Source organism: Heptranchias perlo, chromosome 8 (genome assembly GCF_035084215.1).
Source record: "Heptranchias perlo isolate sHepPer1 chromosome 8, sHepPer1.hap1, whole genome shotgun sequence".
Lineage (NCBI taxonomy): Eukaryota > Metazoa > Chordata > Chondrichthyes > Hexanchiformes > Hexanchidae > Heptranchias > Heptranchias perlo.
Window position 1 is genome coordinate 18,246,472 of NC_090332.1, and position 24,321 is coordinate 18,270,792.

Consider the following 24,321-nt stretch of genomic DNA (forward strand, 5'->3'; position numbering starts at 1 on the left):
CTTCTTGGCCAAGGATGGTGCTTCATCCAGGGATATCACAAGGAAGAGAATGAGAAGAAAATATCAATATCCAAAAGAGAGTCTCATCTAGAAAATAATCCACAAAATACAAAGACATGACAATATATTAAACCAGGTGCAATTTCATCAAGGAATTACTGATGTTATCTTTAAGTCTGTACAGTATTTATTGCCAACTTTATTTCTATAGATTAATTCTCTTGGGGAATGCATACAGTAGTTATTTATTTACATACTGAATTTAGAGGCAACCTGCCAAAGCCTGCTGCAGCTTTTGTAGCAAAACTAGAAAATATGGCACAGTCTAAGCAGCTATTTTGATTTTCTCCAAAATAACATTTTGGTAAAGTAATTCATACACTTGATGATGTGAGCTTACATCCTGAAATTGTTGTAAATTAGAAAACGTCTATTGTTTTGAAGTGATAATGAAAAAAATATAGCAGGAATTTTGAATTTCACAGAAGTGATCACATTTTCTAAAGGAACAGCCAAAATGCAGGCAACCATTACCTTAATTTTTTCTCTCCCAGCTACAATATTAAGGGTGCCTCAGCTATTTACAATCTAATATTAATGATTTAGATGAAGGGACCGAGTGTAATGTACCCAAGTTTGCTAACGATACAAAGCTAGGTGGGAAAGTAAGCTATCAGGAGGAGACAAAGGGCTCAATTTTAAAAGGGTGGCGGGGTAGCAGCGTGGGGTGGGGGGGGGGGGGTGGTCAATGGGCGCACGGCAAACCCGAAAAATAAAACACTTACCTTTCCCCAAGCAATCGCAAGATAATTGATGCTCATTAATCTAGTTTCAGGGTTGCGCGCCCGGCAGCCGACAGGAGCTGCAATGCCGAGGAGGCAAAGAGAGAGTGGGGGGGGACAAAGATCGGGGGGGGGGGGGGGGGGGAAACATCAGACATTGGAGCAGGGAGTGGGTGGAGACCTCGGAGAGGGAGACACATCGGTGGGGAAGAGACATCAGAAAGGGAGACATCGGGGGCAGAGACATCGGAGAGGAAGACATCAGACATCGGAGCAGGGGGGTGCAGGTGACATCATTTCAAAGGTAGGTTTATTTATTTTTTTACATTGTGAAATGTTATTTTATTTCATTTATTTACTTTATTTTTGCCTGGTCTGGCCCTCACCAGGCGTGACTCGGAAGCCATGGGAAAGCCGCCCAGGTAAGTTGAAAATCGTTTTAACTACCTAATATGTAAGAAATAAAGTACCTTAAGTACCTCAATGTCTTTAAATATCGTCCCGCCGGACTTCCGGGTTCGGGAACGGCGCGCACACCCAGATGAGTCTTTGTGAGACGCGGAAGTCAGCGTGTTGGAGCCGGGTTCGTTTCCCGCTCCTCATTTCCCCGATTTTCATAGCCCCCCTGCCCCCACACTTCCTTTTTAAAATTGAGCCCAAGGAGTCTGCAAAGGGATATAGACAGGTTAAGTGAGTGGGCAAGAAGGTAGCAGGTGGAGTGTAATGGGGGGAAATGTGAGGTTATTCACTTTGGTAGGAGGAACAGAAAAACAGAATATTTTGAAATAGTGCGAAACTAGTAAATGTTGGTGTTCAGAGAGATTTGGGTGTCCTTGTACACAACACAGAAAGTTAACATGCAGGTACAGCAAGCAATTAGGATGGCAAATGGTACGTTGGCCTTTATTGCAAGGGGGTTGGAGTACAAGTGTAAGGAAGTCTTGCTGCAATTGTTCAGGGCTTTGGTGAGAGCACGCCTGAAGTACTGTGTACAGTTTTGGTTTCATTACCTAAGGAAAGATATACTTGCACTAGAGGCGGTGCAACGAAGGTTCACTAGATTGATTCCTGGGATAAGAGGGTTGTTCCATGAGGAGAGATTGAGTAGAATAGGCCTATATTCTCTGGAGTTTAGAAATGAAAGGTGATCTCATTGAAACATATAAGATTATGAGAGGGTTTGACAGGGCAGATGCTGCAAGGCTGTTTCCCCGGCTGGAAAATCTAGAACTAGGGGGCATTGTCTCAGGATAAGGGGTCGGCCATTTGGAACTGAGATGAGGAGAAATTTCTTCACTCAGAGGGTTGTGAATCTTTGGAATTCTCTACCCCAGAGGGCTGTGGATCCTCAGTTGTTGAATATATTCAAGGCTGAGATCGATTGATTTTTGGTCTCTAAGGGAATTAAGGGGTATGGGGATTGGGCGGGAAAGTGGGGTTGAGGTCGAAGATCAACCATGATTTTATTGAATGACGGAGAAGGCTCAATGGGTCGTATGGCCTACTCCTATCCTATTTCTTATGTTCTTATTAACAGTTAAACAGTGAGGAAACAACTCCAAAGTGAACGGATGGACAGGACCATAACATAAATCCCTTCAACAGATGTGTGGGTGGTGGTGATGGGGAAATAATATCTTAAATTTTTTTCTTAAACCGTACAGGTCACCTTGGTCGAATTTCCTATTCATCGTATTATATATATATTATTTTTTTTAAATTTCATGACCCATCTGTTTCATTTATTATTTGTACGCATGCCCAAAGAAAGTCCCAAATCAAGAATTTATGTTTCTTACCTCTGAACTCTTGATGGAGGTGCAAACACTCCATGTTTTGGCAGACAGGTGAAATACTGTACTCCCCCTACAGAGCCATCATTCTTGCCATTGGGTTTATCCAACTCTATCCCATACCAATAACCTGCAAAATTACATATGAGTAAGACTTACATAGTACAAATAACACTTGATTTTATCTTCACATCTGGCCAGAATTTAAAGGTCATGGGGTAGAAATTGAACCTCATAAAATGGCCGCAACAAGGGCCAATTTTGGGGACCAAAGTACACCTGCAAGACGTCCCATTCAATAGAGGGGGCTGGCCATTTTTCAGGCATCCCTGGTGACTGCCTAAAACAGGCATTAGGCCCCTTACGTATGTAAATGAGGGGGCGATTGCCTGTTTAAGGCCCTCTCTGGGAAACTGAATAGTGATGGGCAGAGAGCAGGAGCCGGGCCAGCTCCATACAGGATTCATCAGCAGCCGCTGCAGCCTAAGCCAACAAAGCATTTTCAAATTCACCCCTGTGGAGCCAGGAGTGCTCCCCGACTCCAAAATTCTTCCGATCGCTCCCCACCACCCAAACCGCTGCTCCACCTCACCCCCCGGGATTTATCTACAGGCCACTGTCGGTGAAGCAAATGGCCCAATATTCATTTTCTTAAAATGGGCTAGCTGCCTGTGGTGGCATGATAGGCGACGGCAGCTCACCCAAATAATATTAATGAAGCCTGAGGCCAATTTTGGACCGGCCTCAGGTCTCCAAATTGAGACATGCGCATGGGGTGCAATTAATCTGTAAGAACATTTTTTTAAAAATATAAACATAGATCATATACAATGTACCCTATACCCGACCTACTCAAACAACCAACTATAAGTTAAACCTCAAGAATATTCAGCTTTGCAAAATTTCTGTGATCCACAAAAGTAATTAATCAAATCTCTAGGGTATCAGTCTTACAACCCACAACTCTGACTAATTGAATTCAGATGACTAACCTATGGTTCCAGCACCACTGAAACCATCATCTTCCGTAGAGTATTTGATCACTTAAATTTATCTTTATATCCTTCAATCGTAATCTTCAACAGATTTTAATCCAGCTCTTATTAAAAGAGTTAAGTGACGCAGCATTAACTGATTATGCTGGGAGTATTTTCCACATATCCACTACTCTTTGGGGGTAGGAATCTTCTGATTTCTAGTCTATTATTATCTCAGCATTCAACCTCAAAGATTTTAATGAAGCAAATGAAAATGTGTACCAACCTGCCAACATATTTTTGATCAGTTTTTATTGCATTATTGTGTTTGAAGGAAATATTCAGATCTTAAGTACGATAACAAATTTAAAATTTAAAAGGCTGAAAGATTTTTCGTGACAGACTTGTAAATATATTTTCCTGTTGTTTTTCTCATGATTATTGTAACACTGAATTAAATAAATCTTTTAATAAATAAACTCAAACAGTACTTTAGAAATGAACTATCAGTGTAGAATGGCATGGTTTTTTTAGAAAACTTATTCTCATGGTGACTTAAAAAAAGTGTTCCTTTACTGCTAATGCCCTCTAGAAATCTGTTTTCAGTCTAGGTCTGGCACAGAGATAAATGTAATAATGAACTTGTCTCATCTGATACTGACCACACTTTATCAGAGGAATAAGATCAGGCTGGAGGAATACATGGAAAATCAGGACACAGACTTTTCTTTTTTGATATGGACCAAAGATAGTAAAAGAAAGAAATTTCATTTATATAGCACGTTTAGAAACCTCAGGATGTCCCAAAGCACTTCACAGTCAATTAAGTACGTTTGGAGTGTAATCACTCTTGTAGTGTAGGGAAATGTGGCACAACAAAAAAAGCTCCCACAGACAGCAATAAGATAAATGACCACCATAATTTGTTTTAGTGATGTTGGTTGAGGGATAAATATTGGCCAGAACATTCTTCAAATAGTGCCATGGGATCTTTTAAGTCCAACGGACAGTGCCGATGGGGCCTCGGTTTAACATCTCATCCAAAAGACAAAACATTCAACAGTGCAGCACTCCCTCAGTACTGCACTGAAGTGCCAGCCTAGATTATGTGCTCAAGTGTCTGGAGTGCAGCTTGAATCCACAATTCTGGGTCAGAGGCGAAAGTGCTACCACTGAGCCAAGGCTGACACTTCATAAAGGAAAAAGCTTTGATTAATCCTTTTTCCATTAGAGATTTTAAAATCTATTAAATAACAATTTATTTTGTTCAACTTTGTTTGCTATTAGCAGTAGAATAACTACATTAGCAATTTCTAGTACGAATAACTGACCTATGAACGAACCCATTATCACCTGAACCCAAGATATCATTATGACATGTAAAATATTCCTTGCAGTTGATTTGTTTTTAATTAACAGTTGTGACATAAACACTACAAATACACCTGGCAGTCTATACTTTAACTTTTTAATAGTGAACATTCAACAACATTTAACATCTTATCCAAAAGATATCATCTACTTCCTCAACAGGAAAGGTTTTCACTCTGACTGTTCACCTGTTTTTCAATCAGAACCACCTAATGCATGCTCACTATCCAGGCAGCTCCCATGATTCTTTCACATTAAGGCAGTTCACCATTTCGTCAACCTTGGCTCAGCGGTTGCACTCTCGCCTCCAAGTCAGAAGGTTGTAGGTTCAAGTCCCACTCCAGAAACTTGAGTATCCAATCTAGGCTGACACTTCAGTGTCGTACCAAGGGAGCGCTGCATAGTCGGAGATGCCGTCTTTCAGATGTTAAACCGAGGCCTTGGCTACACACTCAGGTGGATGTAAAAGATCCTATAGCACTATTCAAAGAAGAGCAGGGGGAGTTATCCCTCGACCAACATCATTAAAACAGATCATCTGATCATTATCTCATTGCTGTTTGTAGGAGCTTGGCTGCCTTGTTGCCTAACTTGCAATGGGGGCTACACTTCAAGAAAGTACGTCAAGAAAGTACTTCATTGGCAGTAAAGCGCTTTGGGATTTCCTGAGGTCGTGAAAGGCACTTATAAATGCAAGTTCTTTCTTTTTTTCACATTCCTCCTGCCTTGAGTAGAAACTCACCAAAATGTACTCGCTTCTAGCTAGGAAGTCTATGCGTTGAGAGAGCAGAAAGAATGCCACAGATGGCAACAAAACATGCCCAAATTTTTTTAGAAAATTCACCAAATGTGTCATTAGTTTTATTCTTTAGTGAACAATATTACTGGCAATCATCTGTGTAGATATTATAAGGTACAAAGTGTGTATTTGAATAATGTCAAGCAATTAATGTTTTCCATGGGCCCGGTGTTCTGCATCAGCAGTGTCATTATCAGGCTTGCTGGCGTTTTCCTGGCCATCCACCATCAGTCCTTTCTGGAGATCCAGGTTATGAAGCATATAATATGCCATGAAAATTTGTAAAGCAGTTCTTGACACTTACTCATGTCCAGTGCTATCCAAGCACTCTCCTTTAAGCATCCCGATGACTTGCTCAATTCTAATAGTACAGTGTGCTTCAATGTAGCACTGGTGGTCCTACTAGGAGGCAGCATGAGCTATGGGAGTAGTGGGCATCTCTTATCGACCAACAGCCATCCTTTACCCTGCTGTTGAAATAAATCTGTGCCTCTGGTTGCAAATGACCTGCATATTAAGGGAATAAATACCTTTGCAGTTGATGCAAATATGATGGTATACATTTGGGGCACACAATGTCACATGGGTCCAATCAATAGTCCCCACAACCCTGGGGAAATCAAGCGATTCTGAAAAAGTTATTGCGTACTCAGTCATCTGTCAGGGATCACTGTCAAAGTGTTTAAACCTAGCTGCACTGATAAAGAAAGCATAAATGTACAGTGAATTGGGTGATCTGGCAAAAGTCCCCTGTGGATATATGGACTAAGCATGTACCATAAAAGTTCAAAGCTGTGATCTCTTTCTCTGCAATAGTCAAACCTGTCTGTGCTGTGGACTTTGCACATCAAGCTGCAGTAACAAACAGCATCTTCCAAAACTTCATAACTTAAGCATAGTCTTCTGAGAAAGATCTTCCAAGTTCACCTGGGTTGATACATTCTGCTAGGTGGGTACTGCGGGAATGGTCTGGCTCTCCTCTGATGCTGCCCGATTAATCTGGATTCCTTTAGAGTCTCCTGCTCCTCCCCTTTTTTCAATGGGAATCCCATTTCTCAACCTTCAAATACTTGCTCTCTAATTCCCTTTAAATACAAAGCTCTCCAAACGTAATGGAGAATGTAGGAGAAGGCTACCTGAATAAAATGATGCAAGAATTTTGCAAATACCTGCAAATAACCACATCTGCCTTAATGAGCAAATCCTGACAAATGCATTTGTTATATAGTGGCATACAATTAGAAGGGCACATGGGAAGGTGGAAGTCACAGAATTTAGGGTGGTAAACATTTTCCTGTCCTAACTCCATGATTTACATATCTCTACAACTGAGAGTCCGGGCACTTTTTCAGCTTGGCCTGATACCAGCCAGAATTTCTGACATGTCACATTTAGGGTGAAATCTAGGAACGCCCTAAATTCCTGCTCCAACACAGAAACAAATACTGACTTCCACTCTCCTCCAACCCAGGAATTTTAAGGCCTCTGTCTACAAAACTGCTGATAAAATACAAGATTGTATAGGTTCCACTTTGAAATGTAGAATCATCATTTCTGAAGGATATGCTCAATAGCACCATGAACCACCACCACAATTTAGCATCGCAGCTGCCTGAAAATGATGTTCACTTTGCCGGCGAGCTGCCTGGGGACGCAGCTCATTGATCCAATTTAAATGAGGCCCAAGGCACAATTTTGATCTGCCCTTCGGCCTACCCATTCCGGCACAGAGAGTGTTCCCCGTGCCCAATTCGCACTGGCAAACCGTGCTATTCAATTTCTACGCCTGTATGTTAATATTTTTTCAACAATTCAAATAAAGGAAAAGCCTCATTGCCTGCCTTAGTGCAGTTACATGCTTCCCACCACCAGTGCCACTGTGGCATGGGTCACTCAGGTCTGCCTGTGAGTTTGTTTCCACTTTTTCTGGATTCTTATTTATTTTTGCCTACTGAGGCCTTTAGCCTGTTCCAGATAAACTGTGTAATTTATTCACCCACAGTATTTCCCCTCACCTCCTACTCCGGCTTTCAAGCCTCCTGTTCCCATTTCTCGCCATGGTCTCAGCATGACTCCTGCACTGTCGAGTTCCAGCCTGCTGCCTCCCATTTTCTGCCCCCAGACTTCCAGTCCGTTTTCCCAATCACCGTCCATCCCTTCGGGCTGGAAACCCTACCTGTTATTTGCATTATAAGGACTCACTATGCCTTCAGAAATTAAGTGCAAGTTTACCGACAAAGATCACAGAAGAGGCCTCAGGCTGTGCAGGAAAGATTAACGGACATACTAGGGCTGACAAATCGACAGGAGGCCCTGGCCCAATGGTGCACCAGAATGGTGAGCTCAACGGAGAAAATACCTTTTCCATAGGAGAGAGGGCAGAGGGAGATAGCGGCTGATAGACTTGGGGAGAGCAGAGACACCCAGAGAAGGAAAGGCAAGAGAAAAGAATGGGTGGTGGCAGGGAGGTTGGGGAATGGTGAGGTAGGACAAAGTTCAGCAGGAGAGAAAAGGTACAACTGCAGAGTGGCAGGTCTGGCAAAGATCAGAGACAAGGCCTCGGGGAAGCATGCTAAGCGAACAGGAAAGAGGATAGGCAACATAACCTTTAAGATCTACTAATGATTTAAAGAAAACAGATGAGTATTCTCAATTATTTATAGCAAATGTAGATTTATTCATTTTATTAAATCCAATTTACCTACCTGGTGCAAAGTTTGTCTTCCCGTAGAATTGTACCATTCCACTTCTCTGCCCAACCACGACCACACGATCTCCAATCTGTATATCTGTCTTATCAGTCTCATCACAGTCCAGGCTGCCAACAGATGGAGCTCGTTTCCGCAAACCTAATTTAAACAATCAAAATGTGAAAGCCAAATTAAATTGTATTTTAACATCATTACTAATTATTATTTCTTCCTTTACTATTTCCTCCCAGCAATTTTCTCCCCCTCCCTGTTGTGACAGAAGCAGAAATTTCTGTCTTTATAGGATTCTTAAAAATAGCGATGGTTAAAATGGAAGACAGCAGATCTGTGGAAAAGGGGGAAATGACTTGCGTTGAGAGATCAATTGTCGACATCATCAACAGCAACATGCATTGATGTAGCACCTTTTAATGTAGAAACACTTCCCATGACCCTCCACAGAGACATAATCAAAAAATGGACACCGAACAAAAGTAGTAAATATTAGGAGGGGTGATGAAAAGCTTGGTCAAAGAGATAGGTTTTAAGGAGGAGAGTGATGTGGAGAGGCAGAGAGGTTCAGGGAGGGAATTGCAGAGCCAGGCAGCTGAAGGTGCAGCTGCCAATGTAGGGGCAAAGCGCGGAGGGGAATGCACTAGAGGCCACAGTCAGAGTAACAGAACCTTTTCCCGGGGTGGGGGGGGGGGGGTGGTGGGTTGCGGTTTGTAGGGCTGGAGAAGGTTACAGAAATAGGGAGGGGCGAACCACAAGGATAAAAATTGAGGCATTGGGGGACTGGGAGCCAATATAGGTTGGCATCGATAGGGGTGATGGTTAAGCAGGAGAGGATTCGGGAAGCAGAGTTTTGGATGAACTTAAGTTTACAGAGCATGGAGGATGGGATGTTAAAATTGGATAGCCATGTGGTGAAGAATAGAATACTACAGCCTGGTCTTTGATTGCTTCCAAGCCTTTATTCACGGAATTTCCTCTTGCACACACCCCACACCCTAGCTAAGCTCTCCTATAAAAAGGATCCAAGAGAGTCCCCCATCGGTACCCACCACCTGAATACAATTAACCCCATTGATGGTATTAGACAGGAACTTTCAGAAGTTGATTGGGAGAGTCTGTTGGCAGGCAAAGGGACGTCTGGTAAGTGGGAGGCATTCAAAAGTGTGTTAACCAGGGTTCAGGGTAAGCACATTCCTTATAAAGTGAAGGGCAAGGCTGGTAGAAGTAGGGAACCTTGGATGACTTGGGAGATTGAGGCCCTAGTCAAAAAGAAGGAGGCATATGACATGCATAGGCAGCTGGGATCAAGTGGATCCCTTGAAGAGTATAGAGATTGCCGGAGTAGAGTTAAGAGAGAAATCAGGAGGGCAAAAAGGGGACATGAGATTGCTTTGGCAGATAAGGCAAAGGAGAATCCAAAGAGCTTCTACAAATACATAAAGGGCAAAAGAGTAACTAGGGAGAGAGTAGGGCCTCTTAAGGATCAACAAGGTCATCTATGTGCGGAACCACAAGAGATGGGTGAGATCCTGAATGAATATTTCACATCGGTATTTACGGTTGAGAAAGGCATGGATGTTAGGGAACTTGGGGAAATAAATAGTGATGTCTTGAGGATTGTACATATTACAGAGAGGGAGGTGCTGGAAGTCTTAACGCGCATCAAGGTAGATAAATCTCCGGGACCTGATGAAATGTATCCCAGGACGTTATGGGAGGTTAGGGAGGAAATTGCGGATCCCCTAGCAGAGATATTTGAATCATCGACAGCTACAGGTGAGGTGCCTGAAGATTGGAGGGTAGCAAATGTTGTGCCTTTGTTTAAGATGGGCGGCAGGGAAAAGCCTGGGAACTACAGATCGGTGAGCCTGACATCTGTAGTGGGTAAGTTGTTAGAGGGTATTCTGAGAGACAGGATCTACAGGCATTTGGAGAGGCAGGGACTGATTAGGAACAGTCAGCATGGTTTTGTGAGAGGAAAATCACGTTTCACGAATTTGATTGAGTTTTTTGAAGGGGTAACCAAGAAGATAGATGAGGGCTGTGCAGTGGACGTGGTCTACATGGACTTCAGCAAAGCCTTTGACAAGGTACCGCATGGTAGGTTGTTACATAAGGTTAAATCTCATGGGATCCAAGGTGAGGTAGCCAATTGGATACAAAATTGGCTTGACGACAGAAGACAGAGGGTGGTCGTAGAGGGTTGTTTTTCAAACTGGAGGCCTGTGACCAGCGGTGTGCCTCAGGGATCGGTGCTGGGTCCGCTATTATTTGTTATTTATATTAATGATTTGGATGAGAATTTAGGAGGCATGGTTAGTAAGTTTGCAGATGACACCAAGATTGGTGGCATTGTGGACAGTGAAGAAGGTTATTTAGGATTGCAACGGGACCTTGATAAATTGGGCCAGTGGGCCGATGAATGGCAGATGGAGTTTAATTTAGATAAATGTGAGGTGATGCATTTTGGTAGATCGAATCGGGCCAGGACCTACTCCGTTAATGGTAGGGCGTTGGGGAGAGTTATAGAACAAAGAGATCTAGGAGTACAGGTTCATAGCTCCTTGAAAGTGGAGTCACAGGTGGATAGGGTGGTGAAGAAGGCATTCGGCATGCTTGGTTTCATTGGTCAGAACATTGAATACAGGAGTTGGGATGTCTTGTTGAAGTTGTACAGGACATTAGTAAGGCCACACTTGGAATACTGTGTACAGTTCTGGTCACCCTATTATAGAAAGGATATTATTAAACTAGAAAGAGTGCAGAAAAGATTTACTAGGATGCTACCCGGACTTGATGGTTTGACTTATAGGGAGAGGTTAGATAGACTGGGACTTTTTTCCCTGGAGAGTAGGAGGTTAAGGGATGATCTTATAGAAGTCTATAAAATAATGAGGGGCATAGATAAGGTAGATAGTCAAAATCTTTTCCCAAAGGTAGGGGAGTCTATAACGAGGGGACATAGATTTAAGGTGAGAGGGGAGAGATACAAAAGGGTCCAGAGGGGCAATTTTTTCACTCAAAGGGTGGTGAGTGTCTGGAACGAGCTGCCAGAGGCAGTAGTAGAGGCGGGTACAATTTTGTCTTTTAAAAAGCATTTGGACAGTTACATGGGTAAGATGGGTATAGAGGGATATGGGCCAAGTGCAGGCAATTGGGACTAGCTTAGTGGTATAAACTGGGCGACATGGACATGTTGGGCCGAAGGGCCTGTTTCCATGTTGTAACTTCTATGATTCTATGATTCTATGAACTGATACAAATCATACAATTAACAGGGAGGTTGGCCAGGAGAGCACCAGAATAGTCAAATCTGCAGGTGACAAAGCCATTGATGAGAATTTCAGCAGCAGATTAGCTTAGAGATGGGCAGAGGCACGCAAAGTTACAGTGTAAGTGGGCATTTTTTGTGATGGAAAAGACATGGGATAGGAAACTCAGTTTGGGGTCAAATAGGATGCTAATGTTGCAAACAGTCTGGTTGGGGAGGGGGATGGAGTCAGTGGCAAGAGTTTGTGGCGAGGACCAAAGACAATGGATTCAGCTTCCTCAATATTTAACTGGACGAAAATGCAGTTCAACCAATACTGGATGTCGCACAATGGCCTCGATTTTAACCCCCACCACCGACAGGCAGGAAAAGGTCAGAGAGGGGTTAAAATCCTAAAAATCGAGATCCCACCTCTAAGCCGCTGTGTTTCCGGCTGCCGTAATATTAACAGCAGCGATTCAGGTCCCACTAAAAGCAGGCAGGGGCCTACTTAAGATTCAAAAGTCACAGCCCGATTATGTCATTGGCAGCACAACATAATTTTAAGACCCACGCAGGGGAAACCAGTGATGTCTGCTGCTCGGCAGCAGCAACAAGGCGGGAGGAGCCAACTGGACAAAAGAGGCCCAGCTAAGTTTGAAAACTTTGTCTGTCTTTGAACTCCTTGTGGGTCAGGAGTGCTCCCCCCAGGCCTTGGCCCGAGCCCTGTCATTCCTCCGATCTTCAGAGAATCCCCAGCCCCAGCATCCTCACGATCTCTCATCAAGAGGCAATCTCGGCATTCCCTCGATCTTCAATCAAGAGGAAACCCCGGCCTGCTTCCCACCTCGAAGCCAGGGAATCACCTCCATCCACACACTGCCATGGACCGTGCCCACGGAGACGCTGGTTTTCGGTTAGAAGGGGCTTGGTCTGCTTATGGAAACTCCTGTATAGCCATGAACAAAGGTGTTGGGAAACAGCCCAAACTGTAAAAGGCATAAATTCCTCGCTGGAATATAAATCCACCAGCACTGACCATCCTTCATCCAAGTGACAATTATTCATATGTGAGCCATCACAGTGAGATGGACCATTTCACCACAGGAGGCATCACAGCCAAGACTGATACTATCCTTCCTCAACTTCTTTACAAGCACTTTCAATGGGAGTTGTGGTCAGGAGCAGAATCCTCTGCTGATTTTCCTGGGGTGCCGAACCAGTTGTAATGCTCTTACTGCCACTCCGGCTGAGAACAGCTAGCTCAGGACAGGCTGGGGATGGATTTACCCCCAGCACCCCGCCAGCCATGTTCAAATTAATAACAGTGAGAAAGCAACTGTTGAAAGTAATTGCACAGATTGTAAATAATCTTACAATGCCATTTAACAATGTAAAAATGACTGGATTTATAAGCTCTTATTTATGAGTACTCTGCAATGAAACCTTGGACCTCCCCTGCCCCAGCTGTTTTGGTAGGGAAGTCAGCAAATGGCATGCTAACGAAGTCCTCCGTTAAAATCGGCCAGCCTCCCTGCTACCGCTCCCAGAAAGACCGGTCGTTTGCTAGGTCACATTCCCACCCAGAAATTAAAATCAAGCCCATAAATTCTGCATCATTTAATCTTTGTGATGTCCTGTGTTGGCTAACCAGTATAATTCCCACAGTTGTCCTGCCCACACTATTTAAACAATACAGTGGTAATAGTCAGTGAACACAAAAAGTACCACGGTGATGCATATTAGTCAGTAACGAATTCACTTTACATGCACCGCACTTCCATATTGGAAAATCCATTGAAGTTGTCTTGACGTGTTGTGATGCTGGTTCAGTAGGTCTCAGTCAATTCAAAAGATAAAACTAGTCATCTTTTACTTTACTGCTAGAAATAAATTTTTAAAACCTCAAGAATTGTTTAAACGCTTACAATTTCCTTCTACTGGAATAATGTAATGATTAAATGGTTAAAATAATTTTATCTTTAGTGAATATAAATAAATACCCGTGGTGGTCCTGGTGATGGCAGGTACTGGTTTAGTTGCCATCTTCTTTGAGCGGGCCAAGTTCCTTTGTCGTGTGGGTGGCTGCCTTTGTCTGGATTGTCTACTTTCTATTGAAGAGGTAGAGGAGGAGGAGGAGCAGGAGGACCCAGGCAGAGAGGCTGGATAGGCAGCATATGTTGGAACAGAGAGAAAGAAAGAAAGAATGTGAGAAAAGAGAACAAGATAAATTAAAGTCTCAGAAATACAGAAGTCAAAGGCAAGAAATGCACAATAGATCTGTCATCATACTTTGGCATACAGTGCAATGTTACATAAAATTCAAATAATTATGTTTTCATTAATTGAAGAGCTTTTTTCTGCAGAGAAGGATTTATGTAAATTTAATTTTGTTCTCGACCTATACTTTCCTTTTCTATCTCTCATTTTGCACCTTTGGACATTCCTTTTCACTTTTTCAGTATAATGGCACTTTTGCTTCCCTATTTTTGTCTTGATTCTTCAATGAACTTTGATTTAGAAATGTTTCATGACTAGGAATTGCTAGACGATAAAAGACCGCGGTCCATCAAGTTCGCCTTCTATCATCCTGGTAGTCGCATTAAAGAACAGTAATAGAGTTGTTGACTTTTCATAGCAACCAATCCCTATTAATTAGTCTACAACAGATCCAGACATTTTGGAGGAAAACTCCAATGGTGGAGAGCTTTGGAAGTAAAGTCACTTGATCCTTCCAAGCATGCTACAATTACCACAGGTCATGTCTTGTCATTTACGAATTTCAGAATTAATTAGCTGTGTAAGAGTAAATTAATGTTTGGTTACATTTGCAAAGGAAAACACTAACGCAAAATGATTTTTCACTCCGTTATTCTGGCGGTCAACAAACACTTCTGGGTCAACATAGGACTAGATGAAACAAGAGATCAGCATGAGTGCCAAGAAAGAGTTATTGAAGAATTGTAAAATGTTATCATAGGAAGAAGAGACAGTTAAGTTACAAATGACATACACATCATTAAATATGAATCGGAATTATATTTCCTTTGAAAACAGTTCATGTCATTCTTCAGCGGTATTATTTATTGGTGTAATATTTTCTTTTGTTAAAAGCCAAGAATGATTTAAAAATGTTACCTTAAACAGTTATATAAAGCTCTCATTAGACCCCATTTAGAGTACTGCGCTCAGTTCTGCGCACTGCACCTTAGGAAGGATATATTGCTCTTGGAGGGAGTGCAGTGCAGATTCTCCAGAATGATAGCAGGGCTAAAAGGGTTAAATTTTGAGGATAGGTTGCATAGACTAGGCTTGTATTCCCTTGAGTATAGAAGATTAAGGGGTAATCTAATTGAGGTGTTTAAGATGATTAAAGGAGTTGATAGAGTAGATAGAGAGAAATTATTTCCTCTGGTGGGGGGAGTCCAGAACAAGGGGGCATAACCTTAAAATTAGAGCTAGGCTGTTCAGGGTTGATTTCAGAAAGCATTTCTTCACATAAAAGGTAGTGAAAGTCTGGAGCTCTCTCCCCCCAAAAAGCTGTTGTGGCTAGGTCAATTGAAAATATTAAAACTGAGATTGATAGATGTTGGTTAGGCAAGAGTATTAAGGGTTACGGAACCAAGGTGGGTAGATGGAGTTAAGATACAGATCAGCTATAATCTAATGAATGGCAGAACCAGCTTGAGGGTCTGAATGGCCTACTCCTGTTCCTATGTTCCAATGTCACTTGTGAAGATGCCTCTCTTATTTGGATTAATACACGTTGAAACTAAACGGGTGATTTTAACCCTGCCTGACCAGCGGAAACTGGGCAGGCGAGCAATTAAAATTGCCCAGGAGACTTGCCCACCAATGTCTGGCTCCCTTCCCACAGTCTGCTGTTTTAACCTGCCCTTCTGAACAGGTGGGAAGGACATCCATCGGAAACCAGTGAGGTCCTTCTTTAAATATGCAGATCAGACTCCGATGATGTCATTGGGGCTCAAATTATATTTTAACGTGTTAACTTAGCGGGAAGAGGAGTCGGGCCAGAAAAGGCCTGAACAGGAAAATGTAAACTTTTTTTTTTACTTGTGGGGCCTCCTGCTGCCCAACATTCTGCTCCCGCCTGCTGGCCATGTGTTGCTTCCTGCCAGTTTCAGGTATGCAAATGGGAGTTAAAATTGCCTGGGCCTCACCCTGCCGAGGTCAGGACGGTTTGCCATCCGTCTTGGCCCCTGCCCGCCCGATTTAAAATCAGGGCTTAACTGTTTACTGCTAAACTGATAAGGTTCTTATTAAGTTTTGCGAAATGCTGCATCTAAACATTATTAAACGATCATTAACTTCAATGTTATAAAGCACGTGGGGAAAAGAAAATTCAAAGGGAACAGTATTTCATATTTCTATTCAAGAACTTTGAAACAGTAAATATTAGAGATTATTACTTGTAAGAATAGTTCAAAAGTGGAACAACATCTGTGGGGCAAAACCTCACTGCCTCATTGAACAGCCCACTAACACCAATCTATTCTTGTCTGACACTAATTCAGTTGTTTGATAAATGTGATTTTTATTCTAGATTTGACGTTGGTGTTTATATTTGTAGTGAAGTGAGGTCAAGACCCATAAGGATGGACCGAAGGAAGGCAATCAAATGGTGGTAGTAAAGATGGTGGTGATAAAGATTTTGGAGCTGTTGGTGTATTTGGGATGGGAGAGATGGTTCACGTGAAGCGCTCTTTGATGAGCTGGTCTCTGAGATTTATGGCAGCTAGGGTATCTGGTGATCAATGTTACTCCTACTCTTCCTCTTCTTTATGCTACTCCTCCTCCTCCTGCACTTCTTGTTGCCCAGGTGGTGGTAAAGGCTGGTCCCTCATGATGGCAAAGTTACGGTACACGCAGCAGACGACCACAAATCTGGATTTCCACTCAGGGCTGTACTGTAAGCTCCTCCCAAAATGTCCAAGCAGCGGAACATCTGCTCTATCACATTTCTGGTGATAGAATGACCCTCGTGGACCAGCTCTGCAGCTGTGCCCGGGTTCCTGACAGGAGTCATTAGCCAAGTGAGGAGAGATAGAGAGATTAAGGTGAGGGAGAGAGAGATTAAAGTAAGGGAGAGAGAGAGATTTAAGTGAATTGGGAGAGAAAGGGAAAATGAGTTGTGAGACAGACAATAATGAAGGGACAGAGAATGTTAAAAGTGAGTGGATAAGAAACATAAGTGTAGAAAAGAGATATTAAAGTGGAGAAGAGAAAGGCAAGAGGGAAATGAAAGTGAATGAAAGAGTTTCACAATAAAAAATGATCAGCCAGTTCATCTCCAGCATGTATAGAATACGTTAAATGAAGATTTAAGAGTATCACACAACATTAAAGCATATGGACTTATATGAAACTTTTCTTACCATATACTTGACCTGATAACACTAAATAGGTCTAGTGACAACATCGGTAAGACATTGGAAAGTACAAGTAATCGAGGAAGCCAGCAGTTATAAATATTAAGCAATTTTGATTTGTCACCTTCTCTTAATACTGATGTGGAGATGCCGGTGATGGACTGGGGTTGACAATTGTAAACAATTTTACAACACCAAGTTATAGTCCAGCAATTTTATTTTAAATTCACAAGCTTTCGGAGGCTTCCTCCTTCGTCAGGTGAACGATGTGAAAATGAAATCCTCGAAATGAAATCGCATTTATAATTCACAGAACAATGCTTGGTGAGTACAGACAGTTTTTTCAACTGCCCGTTGCCAAGGCAATCAGTGTTCCCCGACTGGCTCCCAGTCGGGGAACACTTCAGCAGTCATGGACATTCATCCACCGACCTTCGGGTAAGCGTACTCCAAGGCGGCCTTCGAGACACACGACAACGCAAAATCGTCGAGCAGAAATTGATAGCCAAGTTCCGCACCCATGAGGACGGCCTCAACCGGGATCTTGGGTTCATGTCACGCTACACGTTACCCCACCAGCGAACAAATGTTATCTGTTTTTAATATAACGGGTCAGTTGCTGTCTTTTCTATGTTTCTACCTCTCTATCTCTGTTTTTTTTTTGTTTGTTGTTTTTTTTTGGTGATTTGTATATTCTGTGAGACCTGGCAGGTAACACCTGTCTGTCTGCACACTGATTGCCTTGGCAACGGGCAGTTGAAAAAACTGTCTGTACTCACCAAGCATTGTTCTGTGAATTATAAATGCGATTTCATTTCGAGGATTTCATTTTCACATCGTTCACCTGACGAAGGAGGAAGCCTCCGAAAGCTTGTGAATTTAAAATAAAATTGCTGGACTATAACTTGGTGTTGTAAAATTGTTTACAAATCTCTTAATACTGGCAAACTGATTAAGAAACACAACTAACCAAAGAAACAGCAGAAACCAAGCTACTGTTGTCACAATTTTGGCAAAAAGGCAAGAATTTCAGAATTAGCACAGCACATGCAGAGATTAGCTCAAAGATTAATTTTAAAGATATTTTAACAACAGTTAGCAGGTTATTTTTACATTAGGAATCAAATCTAACTCCAATTGCATATCACACTGTATACCTTCTGTTCCAGTCTGAGGTTCGGTAATGTCCTGAGCTGGTATGGGGTGTTTTGGAACATACTTTTTGGAAGGAGGAAGACCTTTTGATGGAAAAAGTATTTGAAGATTTTTAAATGAATTAAATTATTTTTAAAAAGCCAAATCTTTAAATCCAAGTCATATGATACATTTATTTAACTTCAGCTTTTACTTGAATCAATGCTTCGAAATACTGCCATGAAGACACTATAAGGTAAATTTTGTATGGCTGCGCTCCAGTGCAGAGTTTTGCCTTACAAGAGCATAGATTGAAGAATTGAGCATAAATATGTTATGCCCCCAATTTCCCAGAGATAAACACCAGAAAATCGGGAGTGTTGCACATTGCATGTGTCTGCCTCCACACTCAAGTCTGCAATCCATGCTGCCATCAACTGATACTCTGTGCCAGGAAGTCAGCCGTGAAAAATGTACCCATATGAATATTCTAAAAATTCAGGAAATCTCAAAATATAGTTGAAATATAAACAACAAATTCTGGAAACCCAGATTTCTAAAATTCGCAGGTTTAGACTGATTAACAGATCAGAAACATGTTCCACCAACAACTTGATATCCATGGAAAATAAAATCAGGCGAGGTGTAAAATGGGTTACCAATTCGCAATCACCCATTTTTTGCCCGTAATAAAAGTTAAAATTACCCCCATCATTTCCTGGTATAAACTAAACAAAAAATGTTGGAAATGCATAACAGGTCAGTCAGCGTTTTAAAGAGAAGGATAGATTAATGTTTCAGGTTGGATTCTATATCAGAATTGGCATAGTCAGGCTGATGAGGTCCTTTGTAGAACTGAGCAAACAAAGGTTGGAGAGGAGAACAACTGGTTGAGGTCAAGAATTTATTACGTTAACCACTTTCACAAAGAGTATCATCATAAGTCGACTTCACTTAAGTGTACACCTGCTAAATGTATATTTTCTTTAAAAGCAAACACTTCAATAACAACATCTTCCTGTATTCATATAGCACCTTTAATACTGAAAAACATTCCAATGCATTTTAGAGGGAAAAAAGAAAAAGTTCCCAAACTATTCTGGGAGAGTTAGGAGATATGCTGAAAGCTCAGTCAAAAAATAAATTTTAAGTAGGTGGAGAGAGAAGAATAAAGGCTTCGGAGTTTAGGGATGGAGTTCCAGAAAGTGGGGCCAAGGTGGCTGAAGGCTCTGTCACCAATACTGGGCGAAGAGGGGGAATTTACGGAAGGCCAGAGCTGAATAACCAAAGGGTACAGAAGGGGACATAAGGCTAGAGGATGTGGCCAAGATAGGGTGAGGGAAGGTCATGAATGGATTGGAAATGAGGATGAAGATTTTAAAAGTCAGTGCAATGAGGGACAGGCAGTCAATGGGAGTCAGCGAGGACAAGGGTGACTTAATGCAAGATAGAATATGGATGGCTCAGATTTAATTTGGAGTTCATGAAGAGAGGAAGATGGGAGGCCAGCAAAGAGGATGATAAAGGAGTCGAGTCTAGAAGTGACAAAATCAAGTGTACAGGTTTCAGCAGCAGTTGGGGTGAAGTTGTGCTGACCAGGGATGTTGCAGAGGTGCAAGTATGCAGTCTCGGGTGAATAGGAGGTGGGGTTTGAAACTCAACTCTCCTGATTCACCTTGAGCGAGTGGACAGAGAGGGAATTTGAATTAGTGTAAAGGAAGCAGGGGCCAAAGTCTTCAACACTTCTGCTGCCTCATCTTTAAACTTGATGTTAAAAACATGAGTGAACTTCCAGTTGCACTGCTCAAGGAGAATGTGATGCTTTATAGAGTAAGCCCCCCAACTCCCAACAGCAACTATCCCCCCATCTCCCAGAAGAGCCAGATATAACCCCTTCTCCTCTCTTCTTGCATTCCCTCCCATCTGCCTAGCAGGATCTGGGTCTCTCACTACACCTGCCCATCTCTGCACATTTGTCCACAACACCAAAGTAATTTTGCCAGATTTGCGAAGAACACCTATCGGAAAAAACAGCTAAAAAACAGTTCTTCCCGGCCAGTGGCCTTCGGGGATGCTACCAGTTATGTGAAACCCACACGTCAGGAGCCAGTAGCACTACCACAGCTGTTAACTCAATATAAAAAGCAGCTTTTCTCTCCCCTGTGTAAATAGGATCTCACTTCCCCTCCCCAGCAGGTTGTTTCTTTCTGCTCCTCCCTCAGCCAGATCTTCCTCTCCTTGCACCCTAGCTCCCTCCCCTGTTGAATCTATGTATTTCTCCTCTCTCACATTTCCACTGGCACAGTGCTGCTGCAAATAAAGTCAGGAGTTTGTTTGTTGGAGATCTACTCATGTGCATGCATGTATTGCTTTTCCTTGCCCTCTCCTCCTTCACTTCTTTTCTCTTTCATTTCTTTTCACTTCTTTGCTCTTCTTGCACAAGGGGTATAACAAATGAAGATGCAATATTACAAAAAATATTACCATTATATTAGTGTACTGCAAAAATACAACTTCTTACCAGCATTCCAAAGTGAATGCTTTGGATAGTTGTTCTTTTAAGAAATTGCAAAAGCATTAAACATGTTGAAACTATTTTTAATACTGTGTTCTTTTCTTGACATAATTGTTTCTCCAATTATGCAGCTGCTGCAAAAGGCCAAGAGGGAAATGAGTCATTTTTTTTTTGCACATTGATTACAAAAATATCAATTCCAGTCAAAAATGTCAGCAATAATTATACATCTTACACAGTACGACCTTCAGCTAGGATTTGTGACACAGTTCATTCACCTGTCAGCTTTAATGAACAGAATGTGAATGTGGTGTTTGTAAATAATACTTTTGAGTTAAAGGGGTTGAATTTCCACTGGGCTTTCCCAAACATCCGCCGTAACTTTGGCGGAAAATCCATGGAAACACCGAAGAAACAACATTTATGCGGGCCTTCCACCAAAGTTACAGTAGACCATCATAAGAATTCCTACAGAAATTCAACCCTAAGGGGCTCTGAAGATGCCTCACAGCACTGTAGTAGAGATGATTGGTGGAGGAGCTCATATGGAAGACAGGTTAGTAAGAAAGGTCTCACAAACTATTGATAGGAACATAGGAATAGGAGTAGGCCATTCAGCCCCTCGAGCTCGCTCCGCCATTTGATAAGATCATGGCTGGTCTGTGATCTAACTCCATATACATGCCTTTGGCCCATATCCCTTAATATTTTTGGTTGGCAAAATGCTGTTTATCTCAGATTTAAAATTAGCAATTGAGCTAATATCAATTGCCATTTGCGGAAGAGAGTTCCAAACTTCTACCACCCTTTGTGTGTAGAAATGTTTTTTAATCTCACTCCTGAAGGGTCTGGCTCTAATTTTTAGACTGTGCCCCCTACTCCTAGAATCCCCAACCAGCGGAAATAGTTTCTCTCTATCCACCCTATCTGTTCCCCTTAATATCTTATAAACTTCAATCAGATCACCCCTTAACCTTCGAAACTCTAGAGAATACAACCCCAATTTGTGTAATCTCTCCTCGTAACTTAACCCTTGAAGTCCGGGTATCATTCTAGCAAACCTACGCTGCACTCCCTCCAAGGCCAATATGTCCTTCCGAAGGTGCGGTGCCCAGAACTGCTCACAGTACTCCAGGTCCGGCTTAACCAGGGTTTTGTATAGCTGCAGCATAACTTCTGCCCCCTTGTACTCTAGTCCTCTCGATATAAAGGCCAGCATTCCATTAGCCTTATTGATTATTTTCTGCACCTATTCATGACACTTCAACGATCTACGTACCTGAACCCCCGAGTCCCTTTGGACATCCACTGTTCTTAACTTTTTACCATTTAGAAAGTACCCCGTTCTATCCTATTTTGGTCCAAAGTGGATGACCTCACATTTGCCTACAGTGAATTCCATTTGCCACAGTTTGCCCATTCACCTAATCTATCAATATCCCTTTGTAATTTTATGTTTTCATCTACACTGCTTACAATGCCACCAATCTTTGTGTCATCGGCAAACTTAGATATGAGACTTTCTATGCCTTCACCTAAGTCGTTAATAAATATTGTGAATAATTGAGGCCCCAAGGCAGATCCCTGTGGGACTCCACTAGTCACATCCTGTCAATGTGAGTACCTACCCATTATCCCTACTCTCTGTCGCCTTTCGCTCAGCCAACTTCCTAACCAAGTCCATACTTTTCCCTCGATTCCATGGGCTTTTACCTTAGCTAACAGTCTCTTATGTGGGACTTTATCAAATGCCTTCTGGAAGTCCATATAAATAACATCCATTGACATTCCCCTGTCCACTACTTTAGTCACCTCTTCAAAAAATTCAATCAGGTTTATCAGGCATGACCTACCTTTCACAAATCCATGATAGTACTTATTAGTCCACCAAAATTTATCAACTACCTGCACTTACATTGTTCCAATGAAGTCCAAAAAAAGTTGCTAAGAGTGGTTGATCAGATAGCTGATCATGGGGATAGGATTTCCTCTATTTGCTGTGTGTAACAAAATCCTGAACCTTTATAACCGAGAGTGCAACTACAACTTGCACTTAAATAAGGTTGTGTCTACTGCCATACTACTGATGTCATTGGGTGGCCCGGTGCATGCACAGGACGACGTCACGCATCGATCGAAAACTGGAAGTACGCACACTGTCACTAATCACTCCCGTCAAACTAAACACTGTGGGAGAGAGCTGCAGTGACAGATGGGGCATTATGTGCGGGCCATGGATTGTTTTCAGGTAGAAAGTGGGGGTGGGGGATCACTTTTTACATTGCGAGGTGAATAGTGACACCGCGTCCGATGATGTCACTTGCCACGCATGCACCGGGCTTTCCGAGAAATTAACTTGCTGCCGTTCATGCTCGAGAGTGATGCAGGACTAATGGGCGGGAGGAGGAGGAGGAGAGAGTGATCCAGGCCTAACGGGCAGGAGGAGGAGAGCGTGATCCAGGCCTAACGGGCAGGAGGAGGAGGAGGAGAGAGTGATCCAGGCCTAACGGGCAGGAGGAGGAGAGCGTGATCCAGGCCTAACGGGCAGGAGGAGGAGAGCGTGATCCAGGCCTAACGGGCAGGAGGAGGAGAGCGTGATCCAGGCCTAACGGGCAGGAGGAGGAGAGCGTGATCCAGGCCTAACAGGCGGGAGGAGGAGAGCGTGATCCAGGCCTAACAGGCGGGAGGAGGAGAGCGTGATCCAGGCCTAACGGGCAGGAGGAGGAGAGCGTGATCCAGGCCTAACAGGCGGGAGGAGGAGAGCGTGATCCAGGCCTAACGGGCAGGAGGAGGAGGAGGAGAGAGTGATCCAGGCCTAACGGGCAGGAGGAGGAGAGCGTGATCCAGCCTAACGGGTAGGAGGAGGAGGAGGAGAGAGTGATCCAGGCCTAACGGGCAGGAGGAGGAGAGCGTGATCCAGGCCTAACGGGCAGGAGGAGGAGAGCGTGATCCAGGCCTAACGGGCAGGAGGAGGAGAGCGTGATCCAGGCCTAACGGGCAGGAGGAGGAGAGCGTGATCCAGGCCTAACAGGCGGGAGGAGGAGAGCGTGATCCAGGCCTAACAGGCGGGAGGAGGCGAGCGTGATCCAGGCCTAACAGGCGGGAGGAGGAGAGCGTGATCCAGGCCTAACGGGCAGGAGGAGGAGAGCGTGATCCAGGCCTAACGGGCGGGAGGAGGAGAGCGTGATCCAGGCCTAACGGACGGGAGGAGGAGAGCGTGATCCATCGCCCCATCTGGACCGCGTTCTCCCTCTCTTACCTCTCCCCCCCCCATTGACCTGGATTGCATTCTCTCCCCTCTTCACCACCCTCCCCCGCTCTGCTCCCTCCTTTCCCCTGCTTCTGCTCCTCCCTTCCCCCGCCTCTTTTTCCCACACTGCTTCTACTCCCCCCTTCCCCCTGCTTCCCTTTCTTCTCTCCTTCCCCCTGCTTCCCGCACTGCTTCTGCTCTCCCCTTCCCCCCTGCTTCATCTCCCTGCTTTTCCCCCCCGCCCTGCTTCTGCTCCCCCACGTCTCCCTGCTTCTTCCCTTCCCTTATGGCTATCTGCATCAGCTGCATTTTTGGTGCTGGGCCTCTGATTCGTGCTTTTAGTGAACGGCAATGA

General features: G+C 43.3%; 1 protein-coding gene across 3 annotated transcripts in view; it reads right to left on the reverse strand.

Moving 5' to 3' along the window:
- Nucleotides 1–24,321, reverse strand: part of LOC137324451 (CAP-Gly domain-containing linker protein 4-like) — a 223,485-nt gene that overhangs the window by 60,994 nt on the left and 138,170 nt on the right. The window contains exons 10-13 of one of the 3 annotated variants that reach the window (XM_067988729.1): nucleotides 18,225–18,305; nucleotides 13,681–13,839; nucleotides 8,428–8,571; nucleotides 2,582–2,705 (exon numbers count right to left, since the gene is read on the reverse strand). In XM_067988729.1, coding sequence (XP_067844830.1) covers nucleotides 2,582–2,705; nucleotides 8,428–8,571; nucleotides 13,681–13,839; nucleotides 18,225–18,305 — 508 coding nt within the window. The remainder of the gene's footprint in view (nucleotides 1–2,581; nucleotides 2,706–8,427; nucleotides 8,572–13,680; nucleotides 13,840–18,224; nucleotides 18,306–24,321) is intronic. The other 2 variants (XM_067988730.1, XM_067988732.1) reach the window with 2 other exon arrangements.